The sequence below is a fragment of the Palaemon carinicauda genome, chromosome 1 (genome assembly GCF_036898095.1).
Source record: "Palaemon carinicauda isolate YSFRI2023 chromosome 1, ASM3689809v2, whole genome shotgun sequence".
NCBI lineage: Eukaryota > Metazoa > Arthropoda > Malacostraca > Decapoda > Palaemonidae > Palaemon > Palaemon carinicauda.
In genome coordinates, this window is record NC_090725.1 from 297,947,501 (window position 1) to 297,964,591 (window position 17,091).

At 44.8% G+C, this 17,091-nt stretch overlaps 1 protein-coding gene across 2 annotated transcripts in view; it reads right to left on the reverse strand.

Moving 5' to 3' along the window:
* The window catches only part of LOC137658002 (pyridoxal-dependent decarboxylase domain-containing protein 1), a 62,722-nt gene extending 45,847 nt beyond the window's left edge, over nt 1-16,875 (reverse strand). The window contains exons 1-3 of one of the 2 annotated variants that reach the window (XM_068392722.1): nt 16,714-16,875; nt 5,163-5,284; nt 309-696 (exon numbers count right to left, since the gene is read on the reverse strand). In XM_068392722.1, the coding sequence (XP_068248823.1) occupies nt 309-696; nt 5,163-5,284; nt 16,714-16,749 (546 nt within the window). In that variant the 5' untranslated portion in view covers nt 16,750-16,875. Of the gene's footprint in view, nt 1-308; nt 697-5,162; nt 5,285-15,903; nt 16,167-16,713 lie in introns of those variants that run through there. The other variant, XM_068392730.1, reaches the window with a different exon arrangement.
* Between the last annotated feature and the right edge of the window lie 216 nt (nt 16,876-17,091).

Consider the following 17,091-nt stretch of genomic DNA (forward strand, 5'->3'; position numbering starts at 1 on the left):
AAACTCATCCCTTTACCCCCATGGACGTACCGGTACGTCCTTGCAAAAATCTGCTATTTACATTTTTTTTTTTGCATATTTTTGATAATTTTTTGAGAAACTTCAGGCATTTTCCAAGAGAATGAGACCAACCTGACCTCTCTACGATAAAAATTAAGGCTGTTAGAGCAATTTAAAAAAAATATACTGCAAAATCTGCTTAAAAAAAAAATAACCCCTGGGGGTTAAGGGTTGGAAAGTTCCAAATAGCCTGGGGGTAAAATGGTTAATATAATAACCTAAAGCAGCACTACAAACAACTCTCTCACCTGCAAAAGTCTCATTGTGTTAGCTGGATCCTGGCCATTGACAGCCAATCCCTGAGGCTTCTTCTCATCGGGAGGAAGAGGCTCAGCTGGAGAGCCCAAGGTACCAAACACCTCGGAGGTGAAAACCGACAGAGCTCCAAAGACGTCCTCCTCCTCTTCGTCTGCATCCTCATCCTCTTCGTTTCCCTCGGTGACTTCCTCCGCCGGTTCTTTCGGCAGAGGAGTCTCTTCCTGCTTTACTTCTTCGACAGCATCTGGTATTTCAGCTTCTGGAGCCTTTTCTTCCTGCCCTTCCGGTGCGGCCACTGGTTCAGCCGGGGCTACGACTGGGGTTTCGGCCGTCACTTCTGCTGGTGGTGCATCTACTGTTGAAGCTGGTGCTACGGATCTGATAAAAGAAAGGGTGGGTCAATTCATCTCAATTACATATTCTTGAAAAAGTGTACTCTAAAATTTTCTTCCATTTCAAGCCTTTAATATTGATATTTTAACCAAGGTACAGTACAATATATCCACCAAAATCCAATAATTAACTAGAAAAATAAAGATATATTATGGAATTGAACATGAATACTAAGAACAATGTAGCATGCAGTTTTCAGTGCATTAAAGGTGAAAACTGACGATAGGAATACGAACACTTACTAAAATACATCTTACATCCCTAATACAACAAATAAAAATATTCAAAGGGATATAAAAATCTCAATCTCACATATCTACAAAGAAAATAACCATTACCATTCATTGTGAATTCATCTACAGCAGTGGGCTGAAATTCTCAATTTTTATATGGCTGACCTAAGCAAAGATAAAATTGATATTTACTCTTTTTCATGGGTAGTGCAACAGTACTGCTTTAGAAAACATAGCAATGAAATTGTAATAGAAAAAGTTAAGTTTTGTGTCCTTATCACTGTTTAAAAGAAAGTTATGTCTGATAGGATGGGAAGTATAAGATGGCAGGTGCCAAATCAAGGTTAAAACCTAAGCAAAATAAGTTCAAAGAAAATTTTTTTCCAGACAAAAATATATACATGGTACAATATATTTTGTGAACCAAAGAGGGGTGTAAAGCTTTTCAACTGGGATGTATACAAGGTACACAGATCTAAAAAGAATTTTAGAACACTACTGGCATAAAAAAAATAGAACAAAATGAACACAACTATCAAGAGATTCTCACTTTACACCCCTGGGGTAAAGGTTGCCACATCAGGATCCAAAGGCAATGAATTAGGATGTGCCCCTTCAGTAATATAAAATTTCCTGTGATTAGAAACCACCAGGGGAATTAATTCTGATGACCTCACCGCCTTAAGGGAGTCCTTCGGAGCAGAGACCTGCTGTTCAGTCTTACGAATACAGTAGGGTCGTCCGCCTTTCGGGACTATGGTAGTTCCACCCTGTGTCAAGACCTATTGGGTTCCAGGGAGAACCCGTCAATTAACGTCTTCCTCCCTACGCACGGTGCACTAGGTGCCTCACCAAGTTTGTTTAACTGACGGATTATCCCAAGAACCCGTAGAAAAGACAACTCTTCCGTCTCTGCCAGTAAAACGTCCAGAGGATCTAAACCTGAAGGATCCAAGAATCCACATCTGCAGTAGTACCAGATGAATCTTCAATCATAATTGGAGAAGGAGAGTCAGTGAGATCTACCCAAGCACTTTTACTCGGCAGAGGAACAGAAGCATCTTCCTGTTTGACCACCCGACGACGATCCTTGCCTATTTCAGGGATGTTTTTCTGTTACCGCCTAACCTCCGGTACGGGAACGGGAGAAAGAGACCGTGACAAAGGATTACCCTCTGGTGAAGCAGAGTCAGGATAACGTTAAGCTGGATGAAGTGGAGGCTCAAGATCCTCCTCGTCCGAGTTAAGATCAAGATCAATTCGGACCAAATGGTATTCCTCTTTAAATCATTAACTCTTAGAGGATGTGGTAACGCGAGGATCAGGAAGTCGCTCCTCAAAAACTGTAGGAGTCAAGAGTACCCAGTCTTATAGGCCTACTCCCTCTCAAAGAATGATCTTCATTTTTGGAGGAAGTGGAATGTTACCGCTCCTCTTGGGAGTCTAAGTGGTGCAACACCTCATCATTATCCAGTAACAAAATTGGAAGAAAAAAGGTGTCCTTATGAGACACGATACAATTCACACCTATAGGGCGAGACAGTAAAGGACGAGGGTGCGAAGACTAAGGGTGTACACTGTGAGGGACCTCAGTGCGCTATCCTAAACTGTGGACGTACCTCCGAACTGCAGTATGGTGGACGCATCTCCGAACTGCAGTATAGCGGATGCATCTCTGGACTGCAGTATGGCGGATGCATCTCCAAACTGCAATATGTTGGATGCATCTCTGAACTGCAGTATGGCAGATACATCTCCGAGCTGCAGTATGGCGGATGCATGTCCGAACTGCAGTATGGCAGAAGCCTCTTCGAACTGCAGCATGGCGGAAGCCTCTCCGAACTGTAGTATGGCGGATGCATCTCCAAACTGCAGTATGGCGGATGCATCTCCAAACTGCAGTATGGCGGATGCATCTCCGAACTGCAGTATGGTGGATGCATCTCCAAACTGCAGTATGGCAGATGCATCTCCAAACTGCAGTATGGCGGATGCATCTCTGAACTGCAGTATGGCGGATGCATTTCCGAACTGCAGTATGGCAGACGCAGGTATGAATTGCAGTTTGGTGGATACGCTTCCCTCACTCACATTCTCCGTGGGTGTTGATGTTCAACCACGCAACCACCTACTAGATGCTGGTGATTTGGCCCGGAGATAAATCATGACAATCTCGCTGAGCCTCCCTCCCCTGACCTACCACTTTTACTGGAACAGTCGGAGAAGATTTAGCAGACATGACTATCATGAAGTTGTAGCCCTCGTGGTGTAAATGGAAGCCTAGAGGCAGTGAGGAATAAGATGTAAAGAAAGGCGATGGTATGGAATCTCAGGTGAGGTTAGCGATGGTTAGAGTTCTGGCATATGCTCTAGTGAATGCTCAAGAGTGCACTCTGGAGAGTTATCTAAAATTTATAGAGGCAAATCAAAGAGGTGTATAGCCTGAGAACTAAAGAGCTGATCATATGAGCTCAGAAAGTCCAAAGGTGATGAAAGCGATGGCGCTTCTAAGCCGTCGTGCGGCGAGCATCAGTCAGAACGCACAACGACTGGGGACAAAGACAAAACAAAAGGATCAGCCTCTAACGCAGGAACTCCACCTTACTATGGAGGGCAGGAGGATAAACATCTTTAGGATAAACCTGGTAAAACACATGGCCGCTGTCCTGTGTTATTTGGGCTTGTGGGAGACCTAATGATGAATGTTCAGGTAGGGGAATTTCCAGTCAGAGACCTAGGTTTCTTATTCTCCTTCTACACCAAAGTAGTTGAAGAAGAACAGTCTCACTTTGATTTCTTCTTCCTACTGTGAAATTTCTCCCATTGGAAGGATGACCACTCCCAACAAACAGCACAAGGGGACTCCAAAGTCATTGATGTTATCTACACACTGAATACAAACGATGAGGATCGAATTTCGTAAGACTTATAAAAATCCCAAATGGCAGTCATTCCACACCAAGACACGTCATCACACACACTTGCATCACATTTATTCTGAAAGACGAGAGAAAACAACTAACAAAAGAACAATGAAAACTTCAAGGGCCAACAAGAGACTTATGAACGTCAGCACAGCCGGGGATAGAGTGGGTTCTCCACTTCACACCAGTCTGTCGACCCGACACACGGGCGACTACGGTGCGCCATATTGGTTGCCAGATCCTCGATGAGTCTCCAACAGCCATACCAGCTTGCGTGACAGAGTACTGTATACCCCTTTTAAATGACAAAGATTTGATTCTCGTAGGAACAAATGAAACATATGAAAATTATCTGCACTCGCAAACCTGTGATATAAAAAAGTCGAAGATATTGATTTGCGTGTAATTATAAATATAACATGTACCGAGAGAGTGATAGGTGAACCGCAATATGGTGAGGGATCACTGTAAATCTAATTGTCTTATTTGAAAACATTATTTACATAGCTTTGGCAAAGAAATCGCAGTTTCAGAATACTACATAAATATAAAAAGGTTTACTCCACAACTTGACAGACCAATGATTACTTTATTAATCAGAGTTTGCGCAATTCTTAATTTATAGATCCCTTTCTTAATGAAAGGGTTTGTGTATCGCTATGATCAGAAAACCTGTGCTAGTCAGGGACACATACTACGTTGGTTTGCTGTGAGCAATCAGATCAAAGCCTCCCACCACCACAAACCTGCAGTGGCCAGCGAGGTGATGGAAAGGGCCAAACCACAGACATGACTGAGGCATTTGTCCAGCAGTGTACTAGAAACGGCTGCATTTGTCGTAAAGTATAGATACAATGCGTCTATCAGATTAATCTCTTGAACTAAATCATAATGTAAAGGCTGTACAGTAAATTACATAAAACTAGAGAGGCACTCAGTAGAGCGCAGACCTCTGCCGCGGCAGCTTATTTCTCGCCCTGTTCAAAGTCTCTGCGACAACGACGTCCAAACTTATGGCTGATTACGTGAATTGGACATTTTGCTTGACCGTGACCTTGACCTTCCAAAATTTAATCATTTCCAGCTTTTTATATAATGGTTAATCCCTGCAAGTTTCATTACTCTACGATTAATATTGTGGGCAGGAAGCTGTTCACGTACAAGCATACACACAAACAGGGGCAAAAACATAACCTCCTTCCAACTTCGTTGGCAGAGGTAATTACTCCACAGCTACCTTCGAGGGTCAAGTGAGGGTCTCAGTTACTAATTGACAAGTTGAAAAGATACTCACTCTCCTTCCTCCGGTGGTGCTTCTGCCGCTTCATTGGCGGCAGGAGTTGCATTCTCCCCCTCAGGCATGTTCGCTCCTTCTGTGTTTGCTTCCTCTGTGGTGTCTTCAGGTACTTCTTGGTCCTGAGAGATGAAAATAGTCATTAGTAACATATATGATATAGCATAATCTTCAACCTCAGTATGAATACAAGCTAAAACATAAATTCATAGGTAATTTGTATTTTTCCTAACTAAACAAACCTTAGCTATTTAATATGGGTAATTACTTTCGGCATAGCTGAAATGACGAGCCATTAGAATTTTAACGAGGGTTTACTACCCCACCGCTAGTTAGCGGGGGGTAGGGAGGGTAACTTGCTAACCCCCGCCCCTCACACACACCTGTGCTTGAGCTCACTTTGCTTAGAGGTAGGACTTCACGGGGGATAGACCTGGCGGGCAAGTTTGATTAAATAGCTAAGGTTTGTATAGTTAGGAAAAATACAAATTACCTACGAATTTGTCATTTGTTCAGTAACTGAAATACAAACCACGCTATTTAATATGGTTGACTCACCCCTTAGGAAGGGTGGCAAGTCCCAGCCAGTACTGGCTTTTGGCTTTGCCCAGGGACTCAGTATCTGAGTGTGTCAGCACTCAACAATAAGGAGTCCCTGCACCTCGCTAGAACCTTGCTGCGCAAGGGCTGCGGCCTACATAAGCTGTGTGTGTGTGAAGGTATGAAGTGTGACTCGTCCTAGGAAGTTGACCTGTAGTCCTTTAGATGGAAACTTTAGGCTAGGACTCTCCCAATACTGTACCACCTCGTCAGGGTATGGGGACGTGACAGTATTAGCTTAATACTAGGAACACAAGGAAACATGGTTTACCTACAGTGGTTCAAGGTCAGCTGTGCAAAGGACCCAGGATGATGCTTTCCAAAAGAGAGGGGAGGATGAAGAAAAGAATAAAAGCCAGACAAACCTTTTCATTCATGCAGACTAAGACCGGGTAACAATGCCCTCAACCTTCTGCTACTTGTCCATTAAGGAGCCTGAGGTTTTAAACCAGCTGTTGTGCAGCCACCACAGGACCGATAGAGTACGTATTGAGCCTCCTGTGGGTCACGTCTTGCAGGTAGTAGGCTGTGAAGGTCGTCTGACGCTTCCACACCCCCGCTTGTAGAACCTGCGTCACTGAAAAGTTCTTCTTGAAGGCCAGGGACGTAGCTACGCTCCTGACATCATGTATTCTAGGGCAACGTGACAGAGGAGGGTCAGGATTCAGGGACAGGTGGATCACCCTACGAATCCATGCCGAGATAGTATTCTTGGTAACCCTCCTCTTAATTCTCCCAGTGCTCACAAACAATGCCTGCACTTGGGGACGAACTGCAGCCGTTCTTTTGAGATATAGCCTCAGACTCCTTTCTGGACACACTAGGAGATGGTCTGGGTCATCTGTTACAGAACAAAGACTCGAAATCTGGGAAGAGTCGAACCGAGGGTATGGCACTCCAGGATTCTGAGTCTTAGCAACAAACTCAGGGACGAATCTGAACGTTACCTCCCTCCATCCCCTTGAATGGCCGATGTCATACGAGAGACCATGAAGTTCACCGACTCGCTTGGCCGAGGCCAATGCTAGTAGGAACACCGTCTTCCAAGTTAGGTGGCGATCTGAAGCCTGGCGTAATGGTTCGTAGGGAGGTCTCTTAAGAGACCTGAGAACTCGAACCACGTTCCAAGGATGAGGTCTCACTTCCGACTGAGGGCAGGTAAGTTCATAACTTCGTATGAGTAGGGAAAGCTCCAGCGAGGAAGAGATGTCCACTTCTTTGAGCCTGAAGGCTAGACTTAAGGCTGAGCGATAGCCTTTCACTGCCGAGACTGAAAGGCGCATTTCTTCCCGCAAATGCACGAAGAACTCTGCTATTGCTGGAATAGTGGCATCGAGTGGAGAGATACCCCTTCCACGACACCAACCACAGAAAACTCCCCACTTTGCCTGGTAGACCCCTGCGGATAACCTTCGCAGGTGTCCAGACATCCTGTTCGCAACTTGTTGCGAAAATCCTCTCTCAGCGAGGAGATGCTGGATAGTCTCCAGGCGTGAAGTCGTAGCGAAGCTACGGCTTTGTGAAAGATGTTGGCGTGTGGTTGTTTGAGTAGCTCATGTCGTGGAGGGAGTTCTCTAGGAAGTTCCGTTAGGAGTTGCAGAAGGTTTGGAAACCATTCCGCGTGATGCCATAGCAGAGCTATAAGGGTCATCGAGAGATTGACCGATATTCTGTTCTTGTTGAGCACCCTCCTCATCAGACAGAACGGGGGAAAGGCGTATTCGTCGATGTTGGCTCACCGTTGTTGGAAGGCATCTTGCCAGAGTGCCTTGGGATCCGGGACTGGGGAGCAGTACAGCGGGAGCTTGAAGTTCAGCGCTGTAGCGAACAGATCCACAGTCGGGGAACCCCTCAAAGTCAGGACTTTGTTGGCTACTAGATGATCCAAAGACCACTCGGTACTCACTATCTGAGACGCTCTGCTCAGACTGTCGGCGAGCACATTCCTCTTGCCTGGAATGAAGCGAGCCGATGTGGAATCGAGTGGGCTTCGGTCCATCTCAGTATCTCTACTGCCAGATGGGATAGCTGCTTTGAAAAGGTACCTCCTTGCTTGTTGATGTAAGCCACTACTGTGGTGTTGTCGCTCATCACCACCACAGAGTGACCCGCCAGGTATTGTTGGAACTCTTGAAGGGCCAGGAATACAGCCTTCATTTCTAGCAGATTTATATGGAGGCACTTTTCTGATTTTGACCACAGGCCTGAGGTCCTGTGATGCAGAACGTGGGCCCCCCATAGGGATCATGACGTCCAGGGAATCGTGACCCTGATTCCACCGGGACTTGAGTCGCCATTGGAGGGATCTCATTCTGAGGCGACCGTTGGGAACTAGACGGGCCAAGGATGAGAGGTGACCGAGGAGACGTAACCACGATTGGGCTGGAAGTTCTTCTCGTCTGAGGAAAGGACTCGCGACCCTCCTCAGCCTTGCTATCCTGCTGTCTGATGGGAAGGCTTTGTGGAGATTGGTGTCTATTATCATGCCTAGATATACCAGTCTTTGAGTGGGAAGCAGAGAAGACTTCTCGAGATTTACCATGATCCCTAGATCTTGGCAAAGTCCCAGAAGTTTGTCTCGGTGTCGAAGAAGGGCTGACTCCAAGTCTGCTAGGATCAGCCAGTCGTCCAGATAACGGAGTTGACAGATGCCGATACTGTGTGCCCACGATGATATTAGGGTGAACACTCTGGTGAAAACCTGTGGTGCTGTGGAGAGACCGAAACACAGCACCTTGAACTGGTACACCTTGTTGTCTAGGCTGAATCTTAAGCACTTCCTTGAAGACGGATGGACTGGGATCTGAAAGTACGCGTCCTTCAGGTCCAGTGTACACATGAAGTCTTGCGGTCTCACAACAAGTCTGACAGTGTCTGCGGTCTCCATGCTGAACGGGGTCTGCTTGACAAACCTGTTCAGAGCCGAGAGGTCGATGACTGGTCTTCAGCCTCCAGACGCCTTCTTTACAAGAAAGAGTTGACTGAAGAAGCCTGGGGACCCGTCAACGACCTCTTGGAGAGCGCCCATCTTCAACATGGTCTGGACTTCTGCCCGGAGGGCTTGCCCCCTTGCCGATCCCATGGCAAGGGAGCTCAACAACACTGGATTCGCTGTCAGGAGAGGTAGAGATGTTGTGAACGGGACGCGATATCCTTGACTGATTACGGAAATCGTCCAGAAATCAGCCCAGAGTTGCTGCCACCTGTTTGCGCAACTTTGTAGGCATCCCCCCACTGGTGGACATGCAGGGGGACTGCCAATCCTAGCGTTTGCGGCCTCGGCCGCTCCCTCTAGGATTCTTTCCTCCTCTGGAGGACTTTTTGCCTTTCTTGTCCTTGACAGGAAAGGGCTTAGACACCGTTGTCTTCGCTGTAGCTGCCAGTTTCGTGGTCTTGGTAGGACGTGATTGCTGGTTGCTGGAGGTTTATAGGGCTTTGATGTTAAAGCTCTATGTAGGAGAGAGTCCTGGTTGGACTTCCTCCACCTCTCAGCCGCCTGCTCCACGTCCTTAGGCTCAAACAAGTTCTTCCCCATGATGGAAGAATGTCTGAGCCTGCTGATCTCAGTACTGGGGACCTTTTGATGGAATCTCTCAGACACCGCATCTCGACGTTTCAAGATGGTATTAGCCCAAAAGTTCGAGACTTGGTGGGCTAAAAACTCGACTTTTCGAGTACCTGAGAGTAAAAAGGTCTCCATGGCCTTCATGGTACTCTCTTTGGACAAGTCCTCTGATCGTAACAGGATACCCAGAGACCCTAGACAGATGTCCAGCCACGAAGTTTCCTGCATGGCACACTTCGCTACCTTCTCCTGGCTAAGGATCTCTGTTGCTGAGAACGAGACTTGCCGGTTGGAGAGTCTCTCTAGAGGGACTCCCCTGGTAAGCTCTTCCAAAGAGTGGTGTAGGGGAAGAGCTAAACAAGTCTCTTCCATGATGTCAAAGTACCTCCTCTGATGACGTAGTTTGTGGCCGGCGCTGGATCGGCTGGAGGAGGCAAGCTCGGAGAGCTGGCCTTCAACCTTGTCTCTGGCACTCTTAACCCCTTGGGACCAGAGCAAAGCCGCGCTGGCCTTCGAGGGTTTTTGAGTACCAAGGACTCGGTCTAAGACAGTGTCCTTGCCCTCACGAGGGGGAATCTCTGGATCCGCAAACCCATTGAGATTCCTCATAAGGGTCAGAACCTGCCAGAACGCATGCTCTGACTCCTACAGCTTCCCTCCTGAAGGGCTAGCAGCGAAGTCTCCTGTTCCCAAAGGCTCTTCATGGGGGGACTCGTGGACATTCTCTGAGGGCTTGGCTGGCTCCGATCTAATCCTTGAGGATGATTTAGGCAAAGTCTTAGAGTCCTTCGACTCCCTCCTGGGAGGGATGCAGGACTCCAACAGTGATAGTGGGAGGCTCTTCTCCCCCCCTACCCGAGAAGACTTCCCAGCGCGAGGTGGAGTGTCCCTCATTGGTGTGATGGGGGAACACCTCACCTCGCGTGACTCCCCTCAGGACGGGAAATCTTCGTCCGAAGGGGAGGGAGTGAAAGTCTGGGGGGGTGAGGAGGCCTTCCTCAAAGACTTCCGAGGAGTCAGCTTCGCACTTGGAGAAGTTACCACGTCAGATACTCCTCTCTTCCTCTTCAGGGGAGTAGAAGCTGCCAATGATTTGTGGCCCAGCTCAGAGAGTACAGGCTTAAAAGCCTGCATGACCGCTCTGACCAGGGCCCCAAACCAAGGCTGCTGACTGACAACTGTGCTGTCAGAAACTCCCTCTGGAGGAAAGGGGATCGTTCGATCCCTAGAAGGAGTTACCAAAGTGGGGTTTGCCTGAAAAGATAAAGGAGAAAAGTCCCCGGAACTATCTGGAATCCTCCCTCCCACCGGTGAGTGCGCTGTTCTGCGCTTGCGGGGGGGTAATGATGACCTGGATGCGCGTTGTCCTGCAGCCTCGCGCGTGGGATCACGCTCGCGCAATGGGAATTGCCCTGGGTCGCGCGCGGGCAAGAGATAGCGCGCAAGGGCGCGGGCTGGAGATGGCAGAGGGCGCACTGAAGGCTGGATAAGCGCCTGCGCGCGCGAAGGCGATTGTTCGCGCGGGCGCGCAGGGTCTGGCCGAAAAGCCCGTGCGGGCGATAACGTTGGGCGCGCGCCCGCCGGAGATATATCCCTTGCGCGCATATCTGGCTGTGCTGATGGGCGTGGACGCGCAACCTCGTGGGTGCATGTCGGAGACTGCGCGCGATGGCGCGCTGGTGAAGGATGGCGCGCAGGCGGGGTCCGATGGCGCGTTGGTGAGCGCTGGCAAGCAGGGGAAGGGGTTAACTTCCCCATTGCGCCCAGATCAGAAGATCGTGGGCGCGCAGGAGATCGTTGGCGCGCAGGCGAACGCTGGCACGTAGGCGAGCGCTGGCACGCAGAACAGAAGCGCGCATGGTGCGCAGGCGTACTATAACAGGAACATCTGCAGGCGAGCGCTTGCGCGCAGGTGATCATTGGCGCGTAAGGGACTTATGCACTAACTTGTGTGAAAGCCCTTGATGCCCCGAAGAGACCGTTGTCCGAGAGACTCCGAACAACTAGTCTTTCCGAGCTTTAGAGACATCTGCAACAGATAAAAGGGAAGCAGCAGTAACAGCGCGTACCAAAATATTTTAGTACGTACCGCTTCTCTCTTTCGTCCAAGAAGGTGGAAGACAAAGAGTGACGCCATTCTTCCCTACAGACAGCATATATACTCAGTCAGCATGAGAGTTCTTATAACCGATGTATCTTCCCCTAATACGACAAATCTCTGAACACACTCACTCCCTGCTCAATACTGTGCAAGGAAAAAGGTCTGAAAAGACCTTTACAGAGAACCAGGCACTACCTATGGTTGTGTGTGCCGATAATTGTTCCCGCTATGACGCAATTCTCTGCACTCGTACTTAGTAGGAGGTTCCTAAGACTCGCACAGTCTCTCCCATGGGGAGAAAACCAGTAGAAGCTACGCGAGCTTGACTCCTATCGATCGGACTTCATGGACTAGATGATGATATCTTATGTACACGTTCTTCTTGGAAAAGAAGACATAGCGAAGACGCGGTGGGAGAACAGGCGAACTACAAGTTAGTCTTCTCCGAAGTCATGTTGCCAAAGACAACAACCGCACAGGGAAGAAAACGTAACAGCCAGGAGTACTTTTCTTCCGACGGAGCACCTCCAAAAACCAAGGCAAACTTCCTTACGATCACGTAGTCGAGTTCGATGTCAGACACAAACACAAGGGATAGGACAGCAAGAGAAATGCCACCAGACAGGAACAAGTATGGTCGATATCGGCAGGTAACCAGGAAGCTGTAACAAAACTACAATCAACAGGAACCACAGAATATCCTAGCTTCCAAAATCCCTCGTCAGAACTCATTGGTGGCCAAAGTCAAAGTGGAGGTTGCTATACTTGTTTACTTGTTCAGCAGCCATTCTAGCTTCACTAAAGTCACACTCTTATTAAAGGTTAATGAGTTGTATTATGTGTAGGAACAAAAACAAACCAAGTATAAAGTGATGGATTGATTGGTTGATAATGGTAGTAATTCTGAAACGTTTGAGTCTTATTGCAGTAAGGAAAACAGACCTACAGTAAGGGACATACACAGATGGTTCATCATGGGTCTTCATTAAAGGTGTCCTACTATGGGTTTCACAGACAGTGCAAGTGCGATTTTTTGCAATTATTCTGTAACGAACACTCGTATCAGTACGAGATTTTACTATAGTGTATTACAACCAGTAAGGAAATTTATAGGAGTATCATGAATCATTTATTGTAAATAATAAAGACTTTTGTACCTATACCAAGAGGCAAAACTCATTAGCCAAGCAAGAAAACGAACACCAGGTTGTAAGAGCTCCGCCTGCCTACTACCCCCTTCACCTCCAACCCCCATTTTCTTCCTCCCCTCTCCTTTCTTCCCTCACCTGCCCTACGTCTTTCCTTCTCTCTTTCTCTCTCTCTCTGAATGTTGCTTTGATTTAAACATATTTTTTTACGATTTTTTTTCCTATCAATCTAATAATTATTTACATAACCAATACCATAGAGAGAGAGAGAGAGAGAGAGAGAGAGAGAGAGAGAGAGAGAGAGAGAGAGAGAGAGAGAGATGAGCAAACCAGTGAATAAAGCAGTCAGTCATCTGATAGGTAACAACCGATTGAATTGTTCCATATCTACAACAATAAATATTATAATTAGATAAGATAGATAGATAGATAGAGTGCTTGATATAAAAAAAAAATCAATCAAAATAAGTTGCAACTTAAGCTACCTTCTCAGAAAGAGAGCATGAAGGGAAGGGAAAGAACGGAGAGGGATGGATGGCGTGGAGGTGGAGAGAGATAGCTTGAAGCAGGGGGAGAGCAGGTGAGGGATGAAAGGAGACGGAGGGAGGGGGTGGAGGTAGAGGTTCTGTATATTATTGTTTGGTTTTGTGACTGGATGATTGATATTTTGCCCTTTGGCATAAGGGCAAGTGTCTTTATAATCAATAATTAACGATTCATTATACCCCTATAAATTTCCTCACTGGGTGTAATACCCTATAGCAACATCTCGTATTGATACGACTGTTCGTTACAGAATAATTGCAAAAAATCGCACTTGCACTGTCTGTGAAACCCATAGTAGGTTAGATTAGGGGGAGACACATCCTTGATTAGGGAAGGAGATGGAACACCAGACTAGGTTAGGTTAGGTTATAACTATCCATTCAGAAATATTTGGTATGATGAATAACTCGGTATCAAAAGCAAGCTTAATTAAATACTTGGGTTGCAATGGAGGATAAACTCCCTAATGAGCAAGGAAACAGCCTGCCAGGCTGGCTCAGGGTGGAATGACGCTATGAAGTTTACTGTTTCTACCCGGCAATTAAAAATTCAATGTTGTTACGATGCATTCCTGTATTTGATAAGTTTTTTATTTGTTTTACCCAACTCAGAAACCCAACCTGTGGTTCCTTGATTACACTTAGCTCTAGGAAGGGCCCTCTATCTCTGAAAATTATCAATTTCCAATCAACGTGAAAGGCAGTACCATTCATAATCAACGGAAAAATGTCGAAGTCTTTTTCAATTCTGAAATACAGCAATGTGGTCAGTAAATGTTATGATGAGGTGATAGCAGGAATTTAAAGATTCAAAACTTGACAAATTATTATAAAATTTCAGTTCCTCGTCCCTGACTACTCACTCAACAGCTTTTACACTGGAGTACAGTAGGTACTTTGTCATATACTATGCATACAGTTAATCATGATTACAGGTAGTTATAATCCACCTTGACAAAAATTCCTTTCAACCATACATATTTCTAAATTCTTCTATCTTCATTACGTGAATAGCTGTTACATAAATTGCGTTATGTACGATACTTCTTTCCTGATAATATTTACTCGCCTCACAAAAGTGATATGTTTACTTTAATCAAATATTCATAAACCAATTGCTGGCAATATAATTAAATAAAAATACCAGTGAAACAAGTTCGAACCCCATTACTAAGTTTGGTGGTTAAGAATAACACAATACCTATTTTTATAAAAATACCCATTTTTTTTTTTTTTTTTTGGTCGCCACGACAGAAGACGACTTTGAGAATGGTTCACGAAATTCAAGACAAGGCGGTTCACCTGTCCAAATCTTGATTTCCCATTTCCTATACTAACTAGTTCTGGTACCCATTTGTAACCTTCGATCATAACTTTTTTTTCTGTCGCATGACTTTTTCTCTTGGCCGATCTTCTATCTCCACATTACCCATACAAGCTCCACCCCTTTAAACACTAGCTCCTCCCCTGACTATGTCATGCATTTGGAAACAGTTCTTCTTGCATTCACATTAAAGAAAGATGTCTCAATTAATGGCATCCAAACCAAGTGGCCACGTCCTTTTTGGATGAGATAAGGGAGCCTTTGTATATTAGCGGCCAGTACCTGCAAAGTGCATAAAAATTGGACACCAGTTAACCTAAACTTCCTCCCTTAATCTTACCTACAAGCCGTGCCCTTACCTAATTACCTAACGGAGATGGGAGGGGCTGACGCCCCCCTGCAACCCCCTTACAATGCCATATCCTTAACCAGCCATCATCATACATATAGGTGGCCGCTATCATACATATACACCAAAATCAGAATAGTTACTGGTGTGTTTATAGGTATTTTGAATGGTTTTGATGCAGTCAATTGCCAGAAATACGCATTATTCAATGTTTATGGATGGGTTAAACTGGGAGATATGAATGAAAACCAAGTTTTGAGAGTAAATCCAGTTGGTAAGCAAACACAGAGTTAGAGACTTACTCATAGAGGGGTAGTCGAGTGGGTAAGGATACAGTTACAAGGTTAGGTTAAGCGAGGAACCATAGGTTAGGTAGCGTTCTTGCGTTTGTTTCCTTTTTAAAATTTAGTTTTCAGTCATAAATTTTGCAATTTCAAAAAGATTAAATTTTGAATAATATGAGTTTTTCCAGATTATTTATACCAGAACAGTTCAAAATACCTATATATACACCAAGAATGCTTTTTATGTTCTTCATTAGGAATATTGTGCTACAATAAATATTTACCAAACATAGACTAGCCTAAGCTGATATAGCAAAACAATGACCTGTTTTTATTATTAATATCATCATTATAACTAGTTAACCTATAGCAATAATTGATAAAGCAAGATGTAATTAGCCCAGGGGCTCATACATAGAAAAATAGCCCAGGGAGGAAAAGAAATAATTAAGTAAACTATAAGACTGTAACATAAAATACAGAATATCTTCAAAAATAGCCCTGGGAGGAAAGGAAATACAGAAATAAACTATATATGAGAATACAACATAAAATATAACATTTTAGGATCAATAACAATGTTAATATGATAAGATATATATTGTTTGCTACAAGATTCAAGGTAGCCTGTACCCTAGTCTAGAATACAGGGACCTAGCCTTCTACGGCAGCCTGTATTGTAGGCTAAGTCACGATACAGGTTAAAAAATCGTTCAATTTAATAAAATCGTAGAATAGCATCAAAATTAGCAAAAAATATCAAATGTTAAACATCGCAACACCCAGCCATTCACGAGACGAACCAGAAACTTCTCCCTCACTTACCCCAATTTAAAACCCAAAATCTAGCCCAATTAGGGTTGCAGCCGCCTCGGAACTTATACCTCTCGCAAGAATAGAACCCAAAGGACAGGTCCCGATCTAAATTGGAAGCAAAACCGAACAATTGTCAACGAATTATGATGGTTTGTGTGACCCGGTGCAGATCACTTTGACAGCTCTTGTCCACGTAAACAAATCGACGTCATCATCAGGTTCGAGGAGCTGTTGGCTTTGCCTCTTCAACGGCTCCCCTCTCTCAGTTTCTTCCTTTTATTGTTTCTTTGATTATCTTGTTTCCCTTTTTCTAAAATTTAGTATATGTATTAGTTTCTCTTTTATATTCCTTCTAAATTGAATAAATCATTCATTAACACCAGGTTGAGGGGCTGGGCGGAGGGCTTTGCCTCTTCATCGGCTCCTCTCTGTTTCCTTCCTTTTTTTCTATTACTTTGATTATCTTGTTTCCTTTTTTCTAGAATTTAGTATATGTATTAGTTTCTCTTTTCTATTTTCCCACATAAAATAAAACATCAATTAATATCTTCTTTCCTCCGCATACAGCGGCTGAGATCATCTTCATGGGCACATCGTTATTTTCCTTCTTTATTCGATTTCTTTGAATTTCCTTTCGCCCTTTTCAAATACTTAGCATATAGAGCAATTTCTCTCTTTTCTATTTCTTCCACCTTAAATAAAAACCAATAAAACATTAAACAAATATCTTCTTTTCCTCTTCAAAAGGCGACTGGGATTTCAAAACAAACCCTGCATGAAGCAAGCAAACAATTCTCGCGAATCACACTTTTGCATTACCTTGTTAACCTCGGCTTCCCCTTTGGTTTCCTCCATAATTCACTGAATAATTCCTTAAATTTTGAGTGGAAAATCAACTTAAAAATGCCTCCGGACACCAGAGATTCCTTAAATGTCTTCGGATCCTCAAATGTCTTCGGACACCAGAGGTTTTAGCTGTCGTGGTGATCCCACTGCGGCTCCACAACAATGTTGCGTGGCAAAATGTACAGCTAAAATATGTGGTGGAGGAAACTGCGATCTAAAATTATTTAATTAACTATATTTTAGGAAGAAATAAAATGTAAATAATATTTATTATAACGCTTTTATTTATAAATTAAACCAATAACAAAATCATCTAGCAATTTACTCAAACTCAAAAGTTTATCCATTACT